This window comes from Ambystoma mexicanum, chromosome 1p (assembly GCF_040938575.1).
Source record: "Ambystoma mexicanum isolate Mex_15411 chromosome 1p, UKY_AmexF1_1, whole genome shotgun sequence".
In the NCBI taxonomy this organism is placed as follows: domain Eukaryota; kingdom Metazoa; phylum Chordata; class Amphibia; order Caudata; family Ambystomatidae; genus Ambystoma; species Ambystoma mexicanum.
Window position 1 is genome coordinate 1,054,543,664 of NC_090921.1, and position 21,890 is coordinate 1,054,565,553.

Sequence of the window (21,890 nt, forward strand, 5' to 3'; positions counted from 1 at the left end):
TAGAAGAAGACGTCTCAAACTCCAACGGGAGTATTAAGAAAGGGAACATGCACAGTCAGGACTGTGAAAGGTGACGTCTTAAGGCCTGTATAGGGTAGAATAAGTGGAGGCATGAGAAGGAGACCTCTTATTATAAATATAAACAAGGGAAGGTAATCACAGGGGCTATTAATGTCTATTGTGTTATGGTTTTGAGTAATTTTTGTTGTGTGAAGTTTTAAGAAAAAACAAGCTGTGAAGGTCAAAAGTGACGTTGTTTGAAGTAAGGTGTAGTAAACGATTGGCATCAATCAAAAGACATATAGGTTGTTAAAACAAAAGAGGATTGAGTAGAGATTGATGGTGCTTGTTCATATTTGTTGTTTTTAAGATTAAAAGTGGTGGCCGATTAGCCTTTAGATAGAGATTTTATTAACGATCTGGTAAGTATTCACAGTCAATTGCGACTTGTCATTATGGAGTACACTCCTCTCATGCATCTTTGTAAAACACTACCAAAACATGCACCCAAGCTCAAACAGTACAGTGCAGAATGGGTAAAGGGCACAGACAATAAAATGTTCATGCCATGGCCAGAAGGGGAACTATTGTCAAAAACTGTATTGCAACACATAACCACATAAGTGCATGCTGCGTACACGGGAAAGAAATTAGAGAAAAGGCTGCAGTTTTCGAACTTTGGAAAATGTACCAAGAGGAAAAAGAGGACCCGCCACCGGAGGAGTGCATGCTTAATCAGCATATGAGGGAGGACGTTGAACCCTCAGCTCCTCTTATCATGTCTGGGATTAATAGTGCAACTACAGAAGAGATACCAGTTTATCCTTCAAAAGGAACTGAAAGCAGCGGCAGGGTATAGTAACCCAGTATATGAACCCCAGCTTACAGTACCGATGATAGTCCAGAAGAGAGCAAAAGGAAGGAAGATGCCTGTAAGTTCATACGAGATAGGGAAGAGAGAGGCGAGAGATCGAATTTATCGACAGATATAGACCGAGAAATCAAGTGGTGGAAGGAGAAAAGGATAGGACTGAGCTAACGCTCATACAGAACAAATGGGCGTGAGGACAGATACTAAAGTTAGTTGGAAAAGCATTGAGGAGGTTAGGCAGAGAGAGGACAAAGACGAGCAAGAAAAGAAGGACAGAGAATGAGAAAAGCGGTTAAGAGAGGATGAGCAAGGAAGAAAAAGCAGGGAAAGATGGGAACAGATATATAGAGAAGAACAAGAAAAGGATGTAAAGTGGGCAGAGGAACAAAGGAAGTATGACAATAAACAAAGGGAAATAGAAGAAAGAGATAGGAGAGAAAGAAAGAGGAAGAAGAAGCACAAAGGGTGAAGGACAAAAGATTACAGAGAAGGAGAGAAGAAGTAGAATGAAGACAGGAAGTGACAAGGAAGAACATAGGCAAAGGAACAGAGAGTAAGAAGGGATGCAAGAAAGCGAAGGGAAGTGGACGAAAAAATAAAACAGAATAGGAGGCAGCGAGGTCTGGATGCCAGTCTCATCCTTAAGGAATGAATGAGGCTGAGCGAAGAAATACGATGGGAATAAGAGAGATTCTCCCGATAAAGGAAATAATGACAGAAACACCTAGAGTAGCACTAGAAGAAGAAAGACATGATGCAGAAAATATTGGAGAAAGGATCGATAAGGTCTATCAGCAATTAAGGCAGAACAGTGAGTATGGCACTCAGGGGAGCGATAACCGATCCCCGGTACCCAAACCACGGGATGAGGAGGAAAATATGTTTAGTGATGAGCGCTGAGCACTGTTTTTGAGCAGATTAAATTTAGAAAGGGAAGATGATAGTCACACTAGTTGGGGTTTAGCAATATCAGACGAGGAAAGAGAGTCAGGTCATGAGGCAGAGGGAGAGGGTGTGTGTGTTGCCTTAGGAAGTCAACAGATGGATAAGGAGGTAAGATGTCTGATCTGGAAAACCCTAAGGAGAAAACACCAGATCCTGTAACATATCCTGAGCTTCCCCAAAGATGATTGGGTAGTAAGAGAGGATAATCTCCACCTTATGTGAGTCGGTTAAGGTCATTACCAGCACTAAGACGGATAGGAACAATCACCCCTGCATTAGGTAAAAGAATAGTGGAATCCGACTAAGGGATGGGGTTCTCACAGTCCCCCGCTAGAGAAGGGGGAGCAAGGCCACTATATATTCCATGGCCCTAGATGGATAAAGATAACTTAAAATGCAAGCTCCCTAGTTTGACTTTGGGGGCTGGGAAATCGATATACAAGTTAGAAAAGATGACAGGGGGAAATATGTTGGCCATAGGGGACATAAAAGGTCTATAGGCAGCTATCCTTGGAGAGAGAGCTGATGACATTTCGAGACGAGCGGGATATGTGGGTGTGACAGCACAAAACACTGCGCATGATGGAGCGCCATTCAATAATTGCAGAGCAGATGTTTGGAGGGCTCTCAGGATACAGAATCCTGATATATCAGATATGATTGCAATTATGACACGTACAATGAAGGAAGATGAAGACCTGATTGCTTATATTCAGGTTATTCGAGAGAAATGGCAGATTCAAACTCATGAGCCTTGGGAAAAAAACAGTGGCACTATTTTATCATATTTTGTGTCAGGCATTGCAGGAACCGGTACAGAGACAAATGAAAAAACAAATAGGGATGGAAGCGAAGCCATGGGGTGAGATACAGTTAACTATTGTACATCATTGTCGGTTGCTACAAGAGAAGGCTAAAAAGAAGGATGAGAATAGAAAGAATGAGGAAGCCAAGTTAGTTCAGAGAAAATTGACAAAGATTGCCATAGAAGGGGCAGTATTGACAAGTGGAGAAGGAATAGGAATGCAAGAAGCAATGGGTAAGTGGCAGGTTATAAATGCACGCCCAATTGATCACAGTGGGTATGGGTTTTGGCCACGAAGTAGAGGTGTAGGTTTTAGAGGAAGAGGAGGCAGATTCCAGAACACCCAGGGTGTATTTCAGAACACTCAGAATGAGAGTCAGAATACTCAGGGAGGCTATAACCAAGGAGGGTTTGTCAGAGGGCAACCCCTAGTATGTTGGAATTGTGGAATGACAGGGCATATTGCACGCGTATGTAGGAGCTGAGGGAACACGCAACAAAACGGACAACCTTCAAGAGGGGGGATGGCTTATCCACCACCATACAGCACACAAACACGAGAGGGCTTTGCCGAGGATCACACATCTTATCAGGCACAGGCGCTGCAAGTACAGCAAGCACAACAGCAGGGACCGGGGCAAATGCACCCACCGCAAGGGCAGTCACAACCAGCACCTATGCAAACACAACAAAATGCGAATACAGGGCACACACTAACACCTAGGATAGGGGGCGTCTCTGTGGTAGGAGGAAATCCTTTCACGGGAAAGGGTTGAGTTTATACCCTCAATAGAATAGCTCACAGGGTGCCTTGATGTGTTCAGTACTATCTGTGACAAGAGGAACCAAGGGTCGATGTGATGATAGGAGGCAAATCCTTTTCTTTTCTTGTAGACACTGGGGCGACTCGCTCTTGCATATGGGAGGGAAAAATCCAATGTTCGGTATTGCCATGAATGCTCAAGGGTTCGCTGGAGCTACGAATTTAGTTCTTTTTACTAATAAATTGCATGTTTCTATAGGGGAATGTGACATGCCGGTCCCCTTGTTATATTCACAACAGATACCAGTTAATATCTAAGAAAGAGATTTGATGACACAACTCAACATGACAATTTCATTCACTGATCAGGGAATAGTGTGCTCCACTCCAGGAATACACTTTTTAATTGTAGGATAGTTCATACTGGCATCCACAGGGCACGTGGCTCTACGAGGAGTCCCGGTAGATCTGGAAGTTTTCCTGTATGGGGTGAGCATTTTATTGACATGGCTACCTGGGAGTGTGAGGATACGGGATGAGTTGTTATTTAGACCACAAATCCCTATGGATGAGGAAGGCGGACGGACTATTCCTACAGAACTGGAAGCAGCTATAGTACGAGGAGAAATAGCAATGCTTGAAGGGGTGGATGATAAAGGTAGATCATGAAGGATGTTGCTAGCTCTTGAAGAGGGATTTATTTATTTATTTATGTATTTCTTTATTTATTTTATTTGTAGTGCGCACCAGGCCCAGAGGCATCCGGGCAAGAAAACTTAATAAGCAAAGTTACAGAACTGAACAACATATACAAAATATACAACATAGCGAAAATTACAGTATAGTACAAGAAATTGTATATATAAGGTATATTATAATAGACATAATTACAGAGGTAAGTAAAACCATAGTGTTACATAGCCAATCATATTGGGCAGTTTGTCATAGGAACATACGACATAGGAACATACATTAAGCGAGACAAAGTTAGTGGAGGCAGATAACTCTAAGTGAATGCTACAGGCAGAAGGCTGAATCAGATTTGAGCGAGAAGCCATGATTTCGTTTTCAGTTGACATAACAGATGAAGATATGTTCAGGGAAGAACTTATCGATGATGAGGTGGTGTTTTTATGGACATTACATACTGGATAAAGATAGAGAAAAGAGAAATCCCTCAGTGAATGGCGATAATGCGGCAACGACCCACATTCTTGCAGGAAGACCTAGAAAAAGTGCCAAGTGTCCTTTGGAATACGGGCCCCTATTACGTAGGCCTATTGAAGGGAATAGGAGAGGTTAAAATAAAACTCAAGCCAGGAGCAATTTCACCCGAGAAAAACAGTACCCTATGTCCCGAAAATCTGATGAAAGCATATTCCAGACTATTTCAGCACTAATGCATCAGGGAATTCTAGTACCATCAGAATCCCTGTTCATTACTAGGGTGTATCCAATTAAAAAATCTAAAGGGGGGTCATGGAGATTTATCCAAGACATGTGCCCTCTTGATCAGATTGCAGAAGCAGAGTTTCCATTAGTTCCTAATCCTGCGACAACCAGGGTCGGACTGGGGCTAGAAATAGGCCCGGACATAAAAAAAAAAGTGGCCCACCCCTCGCCTCCAAAAAGTGGCCCACCAGGCGCCTCAAAAAAGTGGCCCTCAAACCATTATCCGTGATTCGTGAATCCCGCCAATTCATGACTTTCCAGAAAATTCTGCTTATGGAGGTTTCATGTGTCTGTTACATTACAACACAACTCATGAAATAACATAACTTTGCATACAGGTCTGTGACAGGGTCCACAGCTCTGAGGTGCAGGGGTGGAATTAACACAACCTTTCACCCCTTGACAAAACAGGAAGTGGCATCAAATAGCATTGTTCCTAAGTACACTACGAAAAATATGGTTATGATTTCACTAATGTGATATACATTTCATACAAGAATGGATCACCTTATGTATCATTAATATCTGTGTGTATAGATCCATATTGTCAAATTACTGTGAATGCAAGCAGACGTCCAAGGCCAAATTATAATATGTTATTGTATAGCACTTACGCTTAAGCTCTTTTTTATAGAACAAATATGCATACAATATCACCCAACCTGTGTTGGTACTTTTTAAAATCGACCTCAGAAGGATGAAAGGCGGAGATGGTTCGAACCTGCAACCTGCAGATCACACACTCATCGCAGCAGTGAGCGCTCAACTCACTGAGCTATCATATCGGCTATGGTAAAATCAGCAATTATTCTGTAGTGTGGTGTTGATACCATTAATCTTGTAACTGAGATTTAAGGGCAGACCAGTAAAGTTCATCTGCACGTCTGGTGCAAATTGGGCCGCATGCGCCTGTGTGCATCTACTTTTCAGGGTGCATGCAACAGAGCGCTGGTCGAACCCACATCTCCAGAGCGACAGTATGTCTCGCCTGCGCGTACGTACACACACACCATAACACCATCCCCTACCTTGTGTGTGTGACTCGACAGAAGAGGCGCCCTCCCCTATTGGACTGTACAGACGAGCATGTGCAGCCCATAACGTGTGTGCGGTGTGCACGCTTCAGTCCAGCCACCCTCCCCACTCTTCAAGAGAATCCTGTGACTCCTGCAGAACACTCCCAAACCAAGACAGCTCATAGAAGCTGTAAAATAATGTTAAAGTAGCAATGCGTACTGAGAGGCACGTTCCCTTAATTTCAGAATTTCCCACCCCGGTATGCAAGTAGGTGTTAATGTGCTCTCTCTCTGCAATGATGTTTGTGGAGAACCCCACATTTCCGCTTTAGAGGCAACTTGTACTGCCAACACCCGGGGCATCTCCTAGCCCAACAAAAGAGAGCAGGCTTTCAGAAAGTAAGCACGTCGTGGCTTCTCCTCACAAAGTTCCAGTACATTCCGGAAAAGGAGGAGTAAACAGGGGCAGGAAACCCATAGCTGATCATTAAAATATGAATCCAGAGTTCGTGGATCAGAAATCTGAGACCTTTTGGATGGGAAAATGCCAGTGACCCGGTCCCCATTGTCATGTTTTTTACTGAATTGTTGTGCACATCATCAGTTTGTCAAATCTACACCTCAAAATGCGGACTCTACAGAGAGGAAGCTACAAGACCCATGTGAAATCATTTCAAGCAGGAAAGAAATAGTGGCACATTTTCTATCATCTTTTGTGGTAATGATCGATCACCACTTGACAGAGATTTTGGGATCCCAATTTGGGGGAATTACATTATTTTTTTTAATTAATCCACCAGTCGAGGTCAGGAAGGCGTGGGCTATTTGCCACGCAGGCCTTTTGGACCACGTCAAACATATATTCTATCACCTAAATAAAACATGCACGAGAAACATATAGGCATAACAAATACATCAATACTTCATCAAGGGGTTTAACAAGCCTGAAAGAGCCATGCATCATAAGGTTACCTGAAATCTTGCAGCAGGGAATGGGGTGCTTGCTTACCATATAGGTTTGGATCTTCCATGGCCGGTGTGCGCACCCCTGGCTGTGAGGTTGTAAATTGTGCCTCCTCAATCCCCTTTCAGTTCGGGTCTTCCTGTTTTACTTGCCACAGGTCTGCTCTGAAACTGTTTACATTTTAGTTAAACGAAGGGCAGGAAGTGCTGGCGACTTATCCGCCTGAGATTTCCAGAAGCTCTTTCATCAGAGCCCGGGCCGCGAGGGAGGGTCCATGAAGAAAGTTATTGCCATGGCTGGGCAGCTGCCACTGTGTTAAACTGATGAGCCCAATAAATTGTTATGCAGGCTTTTTATTTTCTTATGGAAAAGAGGTTTTTCAGCAAAGCCATGGTGGTTGCACTACTTGAAATAAATGCCTGCGCTTTCTCCAAATGCTGCATTCATAAGTGCATGCTCGTGCTGTAATTTCTTCGAACCTCACAGCCGTGGTAAAATGGGACCCTTTCTTTAAAGTTCTATGGTGGTTGTGTATAATCATTTCACACGGCAAGATGACTCAGTATAACTGTGCGCTGCTGTTAGTCTTAATTAACAACAGAAAAATAAATGGGCTGTGGTTCACTTTTGCTCAATAACTTGAGCCTGACTCCTTTAACCGCCCCCTTCTTTCCCTTCTCGGTGTCTGAGGAATGCTGTCAGTTTAAAAAAAAATCCATTATTTTCTACTATGGTACCGTATGGGCTGCATAATTCGTGCTTCAAGCTCCAATGCGAGTCAGAAAGAGCATCATTTAAATGATTTAGTAATCCCAAAACTGGTGCACAGCAGCACACGCACTGACAAAGGAGAACAACAAGGTTTATGCGTGCCCGCCAACAAACTAACCTCTGCAGTTCGTCGGATTTATGTTCTTTCCCCTGTGCGCACGCCTTCCCCACAGCCTCTGCAGGGAGCACTTTGATCCTCTCGGCAGGCAGGCAGTCAGCACTCGAAGTCTTGCTTCCTTTTGAATGCAAAATTCGAAAGGAAGCGAAACGAAACCGAATGCTAAATGGCCTGCTCTGCTCTCTCGCCTGTGGGCACATGGGCGCGCTCCACCGGACGGAGAATGTTACTTTTTGGAAATGTTACGAAATAACACCACGCTGCCCAGGCAGTCCTGCGGGCTGACCCTACCTCCCCCCGCCCCCCCCCACGCAGCACCTTCAGGCTGAGAGCAGAGGCAGCTGAGAGTGGAAATGCTAATGGCCACGATTGATTTATTATGTGTGCGTGTGTGCATGACTAATAAATCGGCCCCTAAGTGCTAAATAAAACCGGCCCACATTCCAGTCAGCTCCAATTCTTATCGGCCACGGGCCGATTGGCCGACTGCTCAATCCAACGCTGGCGACAACATTGTGTGGCATCCCAGTTTAAGCTAAGTATTTCACTGTGATCGATTCGAAAAATGCATTTCTCGATCCCGTTGCATAAGGACTCACAAGACCTGACTTCCTTTACGTTTAGACAAAACAGACTAAAACATATTTGTTTACCTCAAGGCTATTGTGAGTCCCCATCGATCTTTAACAGGGTCCCACAGATGGATCTCGGTAACAGTGAACTCAAGAGCGCAGTGATTCAATACGTGGATGACATACTAGTCTGTAGTGAAACAGAGGATGAGTGTAAACAAGACTATTCAGTTAATTACTATATTGGTAGACAAAGGATACAAGATGGACAAGGAGAAATTACAGTACTGTCAGGAAGAAGTATTGTACATAGGTCAGTTAATTTCACATGAAGAAAAGAAGATGACACTTGAAAGAGCTCAGGCTATTATGAAAACACCAAAGCCAAACACAGAGAGACTAATGCAGCAGTTTTTGGGCTTATGCAATTACTGCAGGGCCTAGGTGTTCGATTACAGCATGTATAGTAAACCACTTTTGCAAGCACTAAAGAAAGCTCAAGTTGGTAAGGAAACATTAGAATGGACTGAAGAAATGGAGGAAGGGTTTGAAAAGTTAAAAAGAGCAATTTGTACAGCTTCAGTTTTAGGGATTCCCAACTATAGCGAGGAATTGTAATTGTTTTCACACACAAATGGGTCAGTAATGACAGCATTGCTCACACAAAGGACAACGTTGCAATATAAACCTTAGGCATCTTTGGCTGCTGCCGCATTTGCAATTGAGAGGTCCACAAGAAGTGTCATGGGCTGGTCCATGACTCTTTACATGGAGCATGCCCTATTTGCCATTTTAAAGAAACCCAAGGGTACATTGACGTCACGAAGAGCTTCGGTTTATGAAGTAATGAGTTCCGATTAAAATAGTGAGGTGCAAAATAGTGAACCCAGCCACGTTTGTAGCTACACCTGTAGAAGAAGGTGATCATGTGCATGACTCTGCAACATATGTTGAATTCTATGATGATATACCCCATGTGAAAGAAAATGCTTTGGCAGGTGGAGAAATTCTCTTTATTGATGGTTCTTCAAAAATTGACCAGACTAGTGGGGAGAGGCATTCAGGCTCTGCAGTTATAAAACACAGATTAAATGGTGAATTTGAGGTAGTGGCGAGTGAAAGACTACCGTCTCACTTTTCAGCACAAGCAGCAGAATTAGTAGCGCTTATTGTCGCGCTCGAGAAACATGAAGGGCACGAAGTGACGGTGTACAGTGACCCGACTATGTGACGTTCACCGTACAAGCGGTCGTAAAATGCGCAGAACATACTAAACAAAGAGACTTTACTTCTCATGGAAATGAAGCCGCAGTTGTAAAAGCCAAAAGGCTTGAATATTCTCCAGATATTGTGCGTTTTGACACTGAACATACTAAAGAAGTATTAACTAGAAGCATGTAAATACAAGAAGGGTTTAATATGCTGTCAATTACGCAATTAATAGAAATTCAGGGCAGAGACCCGCAAGAGGATCAAAAACTATGGAAATGTAGGGGGTGTTCTTTATCCCCCACAGAAGCATTATGGTGACAGGAAATCACTGGAAAGCCAGTGTGCCAGCAGCATTATTGAAAATCTCACTTGAGTAACTGCATTATCACACACATATAACCAGAGAATGTCTTGCCCCCACGATTGCAGAAAACTGGTTCATCCCCAATTTACTGGAAAACGTTGTGCAGTTCATGGTGAATTGTACAGTGTGCCAAAGATTTACTGCTGGGCATACACTGAGAACAATCAGAGGAGTAATACCTCAACCGGATCGTCCATTTCAACAACTACATATCAATTACATCGATATGCTGCAAACATGTAATGGATACAGGTATCTATTAGTGGTGGTGTGTCCCTTCTGTAGATGGATCAAGGCTGGTCCTTGTACACACCCTGATGCCACTTGTGCAGCAAAGTTTTTAGTGAGCAAAGTCTTCCCGAGATGGGGTGTATACGAAGTACTAAGATCCGATAATGGGCTACATTTTGTTAATGAGCTAATTGAGCAAATATGGCTTTTATTGAGCATAAAGCATACGTTTTCTTCTACATATCACCCACAAGCATGGTGTATGAGAGAGGCTCAACGGCCTCCTCAAAGAGAGGATTGCCAAGATTAAATTGACTTTAAAGGAGGGTAAGGCTATATTGCCTTCCCCTAGCCTTATATGCCCTTCGGAATGATATGATATGATATATGATATGACATTTATAACGTGCCTATACACAAGTTTTGCAAGGCGCGACGAGGCACGCGAGGGGAAACAGAGGGAAGACAGACAAAGATCCTTCTAGGTAAGGTGTAATTTAGATTGTGCAAGTGCACGGGAAGGGAGTGGGGGGAAAGTTTGGTATATGGGATAAAAGAATAAATAAACAATAAGTAAAGTATGGCCAGCTGGTGGCAAGTGCAAGGGTAAGTGCAGACATCAGGTGTCAAGTGCTGGTAGTGGGACTGTAGGGATACAGAAAACAGTCCCCAAGTACGGAGGTTGCCAGGAAGGCAGTGCCCGTGTGCGACTGGCGGGAGAGTGGACCTGGGTCCGAGATCAGAGGGTGACCAGATAACCAGTGCAGTTTCTGTTTAAACCAGGAAGTCAGCAGGGGAGAGGAGGGGAAAAAGCAGAAGCAAAGAGAAAGGTTTTGAGGTGCTTCAAGAACGGGAGATGGTTCTCCTCAAGCTTCAGGGAGGCCAGGAGACTGTTCCAGAGGAAGGCCCCAGCTGAGGAATGAGATCTACCATCAACTCGTTGCTTGGAGAAGTGACTGACCCTGAGGGAGTTGGAGGTAGATGAGCAAAGAGCTCGAGAAGGAAGATATTTAGGAAGAGAGAGTTGAAGGTATTTAGGCCTCGGGCCCCAGAAAGCCTTGTGGACAATGCAGAGGGTTTTGAACTTAATCCTCACAGCCGCAGTGCAGAGATTTCAGTCCTGGTGAGATACAATCCCTGGGCTTGAGGCCAAGGACACGTCTTGGAGTCCTGTTCTGGATGGGTTGCAGAGGGCGGAGAGTAGAAGCAGGCAGATTTAGAAAGAGGATGTTGCAATAGTCCAGCCTAGAGAGAACCAAAGCTCTGGAGACAGGGAGCTTCTAAGGGAAGGAGAGGAAAGGAAGAATACCTCTGAGGAGGTGCAGCTTGTAGTGTGACTTCTTAGTGAGGAGCGAAGGAGAGTGTGGAGTCGAAGATGACCACAAGGTTTTTAGCCTCACAGGTGGGAGCAGGAAGAGGGCCAAGGGAGGCTAGCAAGAGAGTGACAGGAATGGAGGGAGCGGGTGTTCCGATGAGGAGAATCTCAGTCTTATTGGCATTAAGGCAGAGATCATTGGCGGCACACCACTCCTGGATGGCGGACAGGCAGTCAGAGATGAGAGAAGCAGAAGAGGAGGCTGAAGGTAGTCTGAAAATGAGCTGAGTGTCGTCCACATAGCACTGGCAATTGGGGCAGAGCACAGCAATGTGGTGGGCACGAAGTGCCAGGTATTGGTTGAACAGCCAGGGAGAGAGGTTAGACCCCTGGGGAACACCACAGGTAGAGATAGAGATGGAGTAGAGGAATGACCCAAGGTGAACCTGGGAGGGTCAATCAGAGAGGAAAGACGTCAGCCATTCCAGGGCCTGACCGGTGATACCCAGGTTATCACGGAGACGGTTGAGCAGGATGGCATGGCTGACCGTGTCAAAGGCAGAAGAGAGATCAAGTAGGATGAGGACACAAGGGGTGTTGGAATCAAGGTTGTAGAGCAGGTCTTCACGGATGTTCAGGAGAGCAGTTTCCGTGCTTCTGGCAACTCTGAAGCCAGACTGATGCTCATGGAGACAACCAACAGATTCAGTGTGAAGAATGAGCTGGGAGACGGCCAGCTTTTCCAAGAGTTTGCCCAGGAAAGGAGTAATGGACATTGGGCAATAGTTAGCCGGGCAAGATGGGTCGCGGAGGGTTTCTTAAGAAGAGGGTGCAAAAGGGAGTGATTCAGGGGGGAAGGGAAGACTCCAGTGGTGAAGGAGTGGTTGCAGAATTTGGCCAGAGCAGGATCCAGGGAGTCAATGTGGTCCTTGATGGTTTTAGAGGAACAGGGATGAACGTGTTTTGATGAGACTTTCATAGATCGGACTTGTCTAGAAACATCATCTGGGGAAAACAGGGGAAACACAGGGAAGGCAGGAGGAGAGGTGGCCGAAGTAGGGCTAGAGGAAGCGCAGAGAGAAGAGGGAGGAAGGGGCGAAAAAAGGAAAGAGAGGAAGGGATGTCCTGTCGTGCAGAGGGCCTGGGAAGGGACAGGAGATGTAGAGATGTATAGACTACGGCAGGATTGGCCAGTTCCTTACAGATTTTAAAGAGTTCCGCCGAGTTGTTAGACGCTGCAGAGATGCGGGCTTGGATGTGAGCTCTCTTCTTGGTGAGGACAGAGAGCCAGTATTGCCTTTGGAGCAGGCGGCAGGCCAGTTTGTCAGAGGATGTACATGAAGCACACCATTTCCTCTCAGCCACCCTGCACTTGCATTTAAGTGTGACAAGGTCTGAGTCATACCAGGAGTTGCACTTGGCTTTGGGCTTCAGGCGGATCCTCATGACAGGGGCAAGAACATCGAGAGTATCAGATATAGCAGAGTGGAGCAAGGAAAGGGCTGTGTCAGGGTGTGAGTCAGACAAAGGGCTATGGGGGGTGAGAAGGTGGCAGCGAAAGCCTCAACTGACACGCGCTTCATGGGTCGGATGACCAAGAAGGTGGATGGTAGTGATGGAATTGGCTTGGCCTGAGGGGTAGAGAGGGTGAGCTGGGAAGAAAGGAGAAAGTGATCACTCCAGGAGAGAGGAGTGGTGAGAGGGATAGAAAGGGGAAGGTCTAAGGAGATCAGAACATACAGAGTGTGCCCTGCAGAGTGAGTCGGGCCAGAGGGGAGAATAGAGAGTGAAAGAGAGTCGCAAAGGTCGCAAAAGAGTCTGGAGGAAGGACAGGAAGCATCCAGGTGGATGTTGAAGTCTCCAAGAAGGAGGAGTCGATTGGTCGAGGCCAGGAGGGAAGAGGAGAGGTCCACCCACTCAGAGAGGAAGAAGGCGATCTGACCAGGAGGCCGATAGGTAGTAGCCACAATAAGGGAATGGCTAGGAGAGAGAGAGAGCCTGCATAGGAGGCATTCAAAAGAGGAGTAGGTCTGTGTAGGAATGACAGAGGCAGGAATCCACTTGGGGAAGATCAGGGCTACACCCCCTCCAGAATTGTTGGACCTGGGCGTGAAGAGGATCTTGTAGGAATCAGCCAGGTTCTCACCACCTCACCTCTCACAAGTCAGTGGCAAGGTGTCACATCAGAATGCCTCTTACGCCTCCATCTAGAGTCAGGAGTGATGCCCAGAGTGTGGCAAAGGCTCTAAGTGATGAAATGCATGATCATTTGACATGTATGACTACCAGTGTTTCTTTCATTTCAGATCAAGTCAAGCATCGGAGGGAGGGGACAAGGAACATGGAAGAGAACAGTCCAGCGACTAATCCAAGTGAACTATTGCCACTGCCAAAGTTATGTGTTGGAGACTTAATTCTTATTAAAGATTTTACTCGAAAGTGGCACAAACCTAGATATAATGGCCCCTTTAGTGTTGAGGAAGTCTCCCTTCTTCAGTAAGACGGGCTTGGCTGCATTTAGGCGATATAAAAATCTACAAAGGCGAGACCCTCCCTCCAGCAGTTGCTGATCGAGAAGCAAGACAAGAAGAAGAATTTCTGTGTGTGCAGACTCGATCGATGACCAAGAAGAAGGACGATAACACAGCAAGTGATTAGCATATATTTCCTTTGGACTGGAATTCAGTGGACACGCTTTATATATTTAGCAGGAAGTGCATAGAATTGCAGAGAAATTCCAGAGGCTGAAACCAACTTTTAGAAATTCTTTGAAGGAATGAATATTGCATCAGTACCATGTATCAGTATCATTCCTAGACGTCAGTTCCTGATTGGAAATTGGAAGTGAGATCAATACCCAGATTCATTTTGTGTAGAATATCTGTTTTAATAATAAGTACATGATACCTGTCGACAGGGACACACACCAGCTTGTAGTTGCCCTCTTTGTGTTTATACTTCAGTCTTACCCTGCTCTTGTCAGAAGAAACGCCAATATTCATACCTTTTTTACAGGATCCCAAAAATGGTCCTGATCGCTATAATTGAGCAGATTGTGCAATTACAAATGTAAAAGAATTGAATATTGGTATTAAAAAAATATTCACAAGGAGGATAATGTGATTTTAGAGAGAGCACAAGTTCAACAAGTATTGGGATGGCACACCAAATGTCTTTCCCGACTCTAATGCTCGATATACATATGCATGTGTATTCTCTTTATCTTTTTATATCTTACATTTCAAGGTCTCTCTTATCCTAATGGTCCAATTGAAGAAAGAGCTCATACGATTTTTCCTTCTATGAGTACAAATGATAACAATTTATTTGACTATTTGGGCATGTCAGACGACATAGGAGGGATGCAGAGGAAGATAACCAGGGGATAAATACCTATCTTGATATTTCAGCTCACCTTGGGAATAATATGTGGTATCAACACATAAGAAAGGTGGGGGATGGTGTGTCAATGAGAATTGCTATGTCTGCTCTCTCATCCCCTGTGCCCTGAATACAGTAAAGACTTTCATTTCAAAGTGCCCCAGTCATCTTGCAGCATGTACTACTCGGGGACTATTCCAAGGGAGTTGGGCAACCTTGCGATGGAGAACAAGACAGGCGTTCCCATACCAGGATGACTATATTAAGACTACTCAAATGGAGAAGGAGCCTGGATGGACAGACAAGATGCTTGGGTATCCTGCTGCAGGTCAAGATAAGGTGATCGTTGAAGAAATTAAGAGGATGAACTGTTCTGATATGACGGAAAAAGCTTTAATGCCTGGATGCTGGGAACAATCACAGCTGCTAATTTATGGACGAGTCAGCACAACTAAAGGATGGGATGATGGAATGGTGTCCTGTGCAGTCCATCTGCTGAGGAAGGAAGCAATATAAGCAATACAGAAAGTGAATGATGAGTATCTGAAGTCTTGGGCCAAGTACTCCAAACCACTGACATGGGTGGAAGAGTCCCATTAGTTAAGGCAACAATATTTTTCCAGAGTCATGGAAAGAATCACATTGGACATATTAAAGGGTGCAGAACCATAATTGATGTCTAAGGAATGAGAAAAGAGACAGCTGTCCTAATGGATTGATATTGGGCCTGTGGATTTAGAGCATATCGGAAATTGCCCAGGATTTGGGGTAGAGTGTGTTTCTTGGTGTTCGTCCATGTTCCAGCATTAGTAATTCCTCAGAGCGATCTAAACATTGATGAATTCCCAAATGTGGATGACCATTTGAGAAAAAGAAGATCACTTGAACTCTGACAGATTTAAAGAGAGAATTATTTCTCATCAAAATCAATAAAGGCTTATGAAGCCATTTCTGATGAACACAAGTTGTTCCGCAAGACTGCTATGATAATGACTTCTATATTTATGCCTGCACTACAAACAGCGGTGAATTCCAAATGGCTATCAGATCACCAGGTGGGAGCTTCTGCAGACAATCAATGCTACTATAAAATGATTCAACGCCATAAAGGAAGAGCTGAGGGCCATACGACTGATGACCCTTCAGAATAGGTATGGTCCTTGACATGATCACATCAATGAAAGGAGGTGTTTGCGCCAATATTGGGCCATCATGTTGCACATTCATTCCTTCTCACAACAGTGAGAATGGCACCTTGATGGAGGCCATATGTTGTCAATGTTGACCAAGCTGCATACAAAGATGGAGGTAGAGACAGTTGGCATTGAAGATGACAGTTGGTTTGCATTCTTGTTTTCATGGATTCCTCATTGGATGGCGAATGTATTCAAGTTTCTTGGAAGAATTTTGGTGCTGATCATGTTTGGATTCTGTTTAATCAGGATAATAATTGCACAATGTAAGAAAACAGCAAAGAAAACAGTAGGAATGCAGATCATGATTGATGCCAAGGATGAGCCAGACACCAAAGAGTTAACTGATGATGCCGTCAGGGATTACATAAAGGCAAGCATTGTGGCACCTGAAGGAACAAAGTTCTGGTATCCAAAGGATCATAAAAGGTATGTGGGGCATTGGGTCTACTGTACCCCGAATGCACAATGTAGTTACATGACCTGGAGTGTGGATGAACACATTAAAACAGCAGGCACCCTGAGGGGTTTGGGTGGGGTGGGGGTGATGAAAATATGGACACCCAAGAAAAACTTCTTTAAGAGAAGATAGAAGGAAGCAGAAAAACTTGAGGAGGTGGTCAAGGACTCGACCAGAGGGGGGAATGTAGAGAAGCAGCTGTACACATCTGCAGGATATCTGGCCCCCCTACCTCCACTGTATTGGAGACATAAGACCGTGCCGTTTATGACACCAGCCATCATGCCGATACCGCAGTGAGTGTTTGGAAGAAGATACCCATTAAGAGAACCTTATTGTATGTACCACCGAAGTAATGATAACTGGCAGCAGGAACTCCCTGAAGAAATATGAGAAAGAGCAAAGAAGAGGAGCTAGTGACATCATAAGAAAGTGTGCTTGACGTCTCAAGATACGAAGATGCTGTATTGATCCTGAACACCAATGACGAAGTAAGGATTGAGTGAACTCTCAAGTGTAAAAGAAGAAGATTACATGCAGAAAACAAACGTTCAATAAATGTACAGATGCTGAAATTCAAGGAAGATTAAGTCATTATAAGCTAGCTAGTAGTGATTAGAATGCAGGTGAAGCCACTATTGTACAAGTACTGGATATTGGTATCACAAATTAAGTAAGCCTGAAACCATGAAGCAGGAATGGAAAAGTTGTGTCGCAGCAGAATAGCAGGCTCATGGAGCTGTGTGGCGAAGCTGCCTGGCCTAAAGTCAAGATTCTAGAAATCGAGGTCAGCTATCTACTCTAAAGAAGAACACGTGTGCTGAGGATGAACCTTCTCACGTTATGGTGCAAGAAAGAACACAAAGGATGCCAAGTTTGAATTCATTTAGAGCATTTAAAAGCTGCAAAATATACCATATTGTGGTCTCCTGTCACGTGAGCCAAGGATTGAAATAGAGATTGTACTTGGAGTTCCAGATACAATAGCGATTGCCCTCACTCACGTGCATTCTCAGAGACAAGGATACTCTGCAAGGCCAAGTACAAAGACGATTTCATGGCAGAAGGCATGGGTGATAAGAGATGCTGTGCTAATTGGGTGATGAGATAGCTTTATGTTCTATCTCCCTACACCTGGGTCTGGGCTTCCATGCTGCTAAATTAACCGAATGTTCCAGACATGGAACAAGCATGCCAACCAATTGTAGTAGTCCATATAGCGAAGGACCTTCTAGTTTGAAGACCAATGAGAAACTGTGTATCTAATATTTCTGAAATGTCATGTTTTTAGAGGTAGGCTTTAGTTGTCTACCTGATAACAGGCAGACAATAACAATCCTAGCTCACATAGAAATGTATACTCAGATGTTTCCTTTAACCAATCCTGACCCTTGATAGGTTTTTCACTATTGCCACGTAGTATGACATCATTCTGACGCATTATTTAGTATAAGGATCATATTTTATGTGGAGATCATTGAGAGACTGAGCGTGCGTCCGTTGATGTTCGTTGTAACGTCCCTGTTTTAGATACTTGTTAATAAAACAGAACTTGCCATATTCTTAAGTTTGTCCGGTTATTTCGACTCAGAATTATTCTGGTGTAATCGCATCCATTGCCAAATGCATGTTCCAAAGGGCCATAAGCCCTTGGAAAAATTGAAAACCCGGAAGAACACCACTGAAATTGGAAAAACAAACACTGAAAACAGGAACCCCTAGGCATATTGTGGAAAAACAGATATTTAGGAGCATTTGCAGGATCACAATTAGTAAGCTCTGACTTTAAATTTTGCAAATAATTAGCAACTGATTTGGTAAATAAGGCAGACAATGCAATATTGTGCTTATACAGAGCATAGATGTTACACTTCCTGCTCTAATCTTGGTGAAAATGAGCGCCCCTTTTTCTCCAAGAAAAGATCTTGAAACAAATATGTTATTGGTCCGGCGTAGATGAAACTGGATTTTCAGGCCTAGACGGATGACACCATGAAATTACCTGGCTAACCAGCAGGGGCCCAATCAGGTTGTTGTCATATGATTCCATCAGGTCTTCACGGGTGGAGTCATGTAGCATGGTACGATGCATCATGCCCGCATTATTTATCAACAAGTTCAACCCAGATCCATCCAGCTTGCTCTCCACCTTCTTCGCTGCCTCCAGTATGCTGCTGTGGTCCGTGACATCTAATGAAACACAGAGATGCAATGTGAGTGCACAGCCTTTGCACACTTTTCTCCTTCCAGAATATTTCTTCCGCAACCCCTTGTTCATTTAATTCGGATAACATCAAGTGGATCAGCAGTTTATTGGTGACAAGCACAAAAAAGTCAAAGGAACATGGCCTTTCCATTGGCCAGTGTGAATGTGACAGTGTAGTCACTACTAATTATTTCCTAGTTTGCATCAATACATTTCATTAGGAAGCAGCAAAGAAAACGACCTGAATTGGCATTGCAACAATAATTACAACACTCATAATGGCAACACATATGCCCAGTGATATGAATCCACAATTGTTATTGAGCATATAAAGTCTGCAGGTTCATTAGTTATCATTCCTGATTTTTCTCACAGATGATCTTGAACAGTGAACCCAGCAGCAATCTAGGTGTCAACGCTTCGGGTCTCATTTCTGCCCTCTGTTGACGTGATGTTTATTGTGCAGCTTCCCACTAGTCCAGTGCCACTCAACTGTTCCCTCTGTGGATGTGTCATCAGGTTTAATGTTGGACTGGCCTACAGGGAAGTCTCGAGATTTCCCAGTCGGCCTCTGAAACCTGGCCCGCTATTATATTTTATTTTCATATTTTCCTCATAGGAAAAGGGTTGGGCTTGATCAAAATGTGTAATACGGCGCCACTTTGAGTATTATTTCCAGGGCCTCTCCCAGTCCTCCCCAGATCACGTTCGTCTCAGGACCCATCAATGAGACATCTTCTCTATATCATACAACAGCCTGATTAACCTGTACACCCACTCGCCACATGCCGATCTCATTAGCTACGCAGGGGATGTGCACTTGCCTTCCCGTAACGGAATTGTTCTCGCGAGACTATGGATCTAATTCACAGAAGCGTTTCGAATTAGGCCCTATATGTCTTCTGGTTTCCCTGCGGCCGTACACTAGCGGTTAGTGGTTACCAATGTCAACTGACGTGTAGCGGCGCGGACTGAGAATTACCTCGCACAGCAGGTCAGTGCGATATCAGTGGTGTTGGGGGTCTCTGGGTGCCCCCACGCGTGCCCGTGAGCCCCTCCACCCACAGACTCAGACCAGACACGTCTGTGTGCTTCGGGCTCCCCGGTCGCTCTGACGCGGCCGGGAACGCCCCGTTTATTTAAGACGCACGCGGCGACGTGCAACGTCACGTCGCCGCGTGCGCGTCTCCCTCACGGGGCAACGCCACACTCCTCCTTTTTCCGGGAGGAACAACAACAACAGACACTTCCAAAAATTGCACTGCACACAACATAACAATTACAAACTCAGAGCCCATGCCCCTTTAATGTCAGCCTCCCGATTCCCCTTACTCCGGAACACAGTCAATCGGCCCCAGCACATAGTCTCCGAGATAGGCAGGTCTCCCTCGCCCAGCCCTCTGGGGGTACCTCCCGCCTACCTCAGCCGCAGGAGTCCCAGCTGCTCCAGTGCCTCGTTCTGGCGACCCCACGAGCTCCCCCCGGGGGGGTATCTTCATCCGGGAGGACAGTCTCATCCGGGTCAGGCGGGAGCTCAGCTCGAGAGTCCCCCAGTTTCTTAAAGAAGCTCACATTCCGAGTGACAGCCGACTTCCCGTCCGAGGCCGTTACCATCGATCCCTTTACTGCCACCACGTCCAGCGGCTCCAGTTCATATGGGAGCGAGAGTTTTCCGTGGGGATGCCGATTCCTGATCAGCACTTCGTCGCCCGGTTCCAGCCGCTGCGGACGAAGACCCCGCCGTATGTTCTCTTGATGTGTCCTTGCCTGTCGCTCCGCTTCCACCCGTTGGTCATCTATTACGCCGGGTTCCTTTTCATGTACCTCCGGGAGGAGACCTCGGGGGCACCTTCGGAACAGGACTTCAGCCGGGGCCACCCCCGTTGAGGCGTGTGGGGTGGTGCGGTACACTCTCAAGAACTGGTATAGCGCCCGCTGGAGGGGCTGGCCCTGTCCCTGGGCTATCCGGAATGTTTTGTTCAATGTCCTCATCAGCCTCTCCGCGTCCCTGTTCGCCCGGGGCCACAGCGGGGACACCTTCCGGTGCGCCACTCCACAGCTCACCAGAAATTCCGAGAACCTAGCGCTCTGGAATGGGGACCCATTATCCGAGCACAGAGTCACGGGAAACCCATGGGTGGCAAAGATTTTCTCCACAGCGCCCACCACGTGCTCAAATGCCACCGACTCGACGAATTCCACCTCAGGGTATCGGGAGTATTCATCCACAATGGCCAGGAAGTGAGTGCCTACGGCCGTGGATCCGAAGTCCGCATGTACGACCTCCCACGGCCGGGTCCCTCGTGGCATTACTTCGATTTCAGGCTCCCGCTGGACTGGGGAGGCCGCCTGGCACCACACACAGGCCGCTACGAAGTCGTCCACTTTTTTCTCTAGCTCGGGAAACCACACCTTCAGCCTTAGTCTCGCCTTCGTCTTGGCGGCCCCTTGGTGTCCCTGGTGTGCCAGGCTGATGACTTCATGGATCTTGGAGCCCGGCACCACCAGGCGATCGCCACGCAGCAGCAGGCCCGACTCTGTGAAGGACAGTTCGTCCTTTACCTTCCAGAGTTGCTCGAGGGTCACTTTAGCTTCTTGAGTGCGCCCTGCCACCAATTCCAGCACGGACTTCCAGGACCCCGACCGCATCGAGCTCCTCAAGATGCGGAAACACTCGTCGTTGGCCGCAGCACTCTCCAGTTCGGGTAGCGGCATTGCGTTGGGGGTGGCACCCTCTACCACCATCCTGACGTGGTCATCGGCTTCCTCAGCACATGAGTCTTGTGCGGGTCCTCCACCGCCCACCGGGTGCCTGGACAGGTAGTCAGCCGCATTGTTGGTACCCGGCCGGTAGATCAGGGTGACGCTATACTCCAGAAGGGCCAACATCCACCTCTCGATTCTGGCTGGTGGTTTTGAAGATGATCCGGCCATGATCGGAAGCAGCGGCTTGTGGTCCGTTACCACTGTCACGGGTCTCCCCAGCACATAAAGCCGAAAATGCCGACAGCCCCACAAGACAGCCAGGGCCACGCGTTCAATCTGCGAGTATCTCTGTTCGGTCTCGGAGAGGGCTTTGCTGGCATATGCCACTGGCCTTATCCCCCCATCTCTGCCCACTTGGGTGAGCACAGCACCGAGGCCAAACGGGCTGGCGTCCACCACAATCTCGGACTCCAGGGCGGGGTCAAAAAAAGCCACGGTATCATCTGCTGTCAGGGCGCCTTTGATGTCCTCGAACGCTGACTGTT

General features: G+C 45.9%; 1 protein-coding gene across 2 annotated transcripts in view; it reads right to left on the reverse strand.

Annotated features, from left to right (window-relative positions):
• LOC138447951 (C-signal-like) overlaps window positions 1-21,890 on the reverse strand; it is a 298,198-nt gene that overhangs the window by 99,125 nt on the left and 177,183 nt on the right. For both annotated transcript variants that reach the window (XM_069604482.1, XM_069604481.1), the window contains exon 3: window positions 18,436-18,623. In XM_069604482.1, the coding sequence (XP_069460583.1) occupies window positions 18,436-18,623 (188 nt within the window). The remainder of the gene's footprint in view (window positions 1-18,435; window positions 18,624-21,890) is intronic.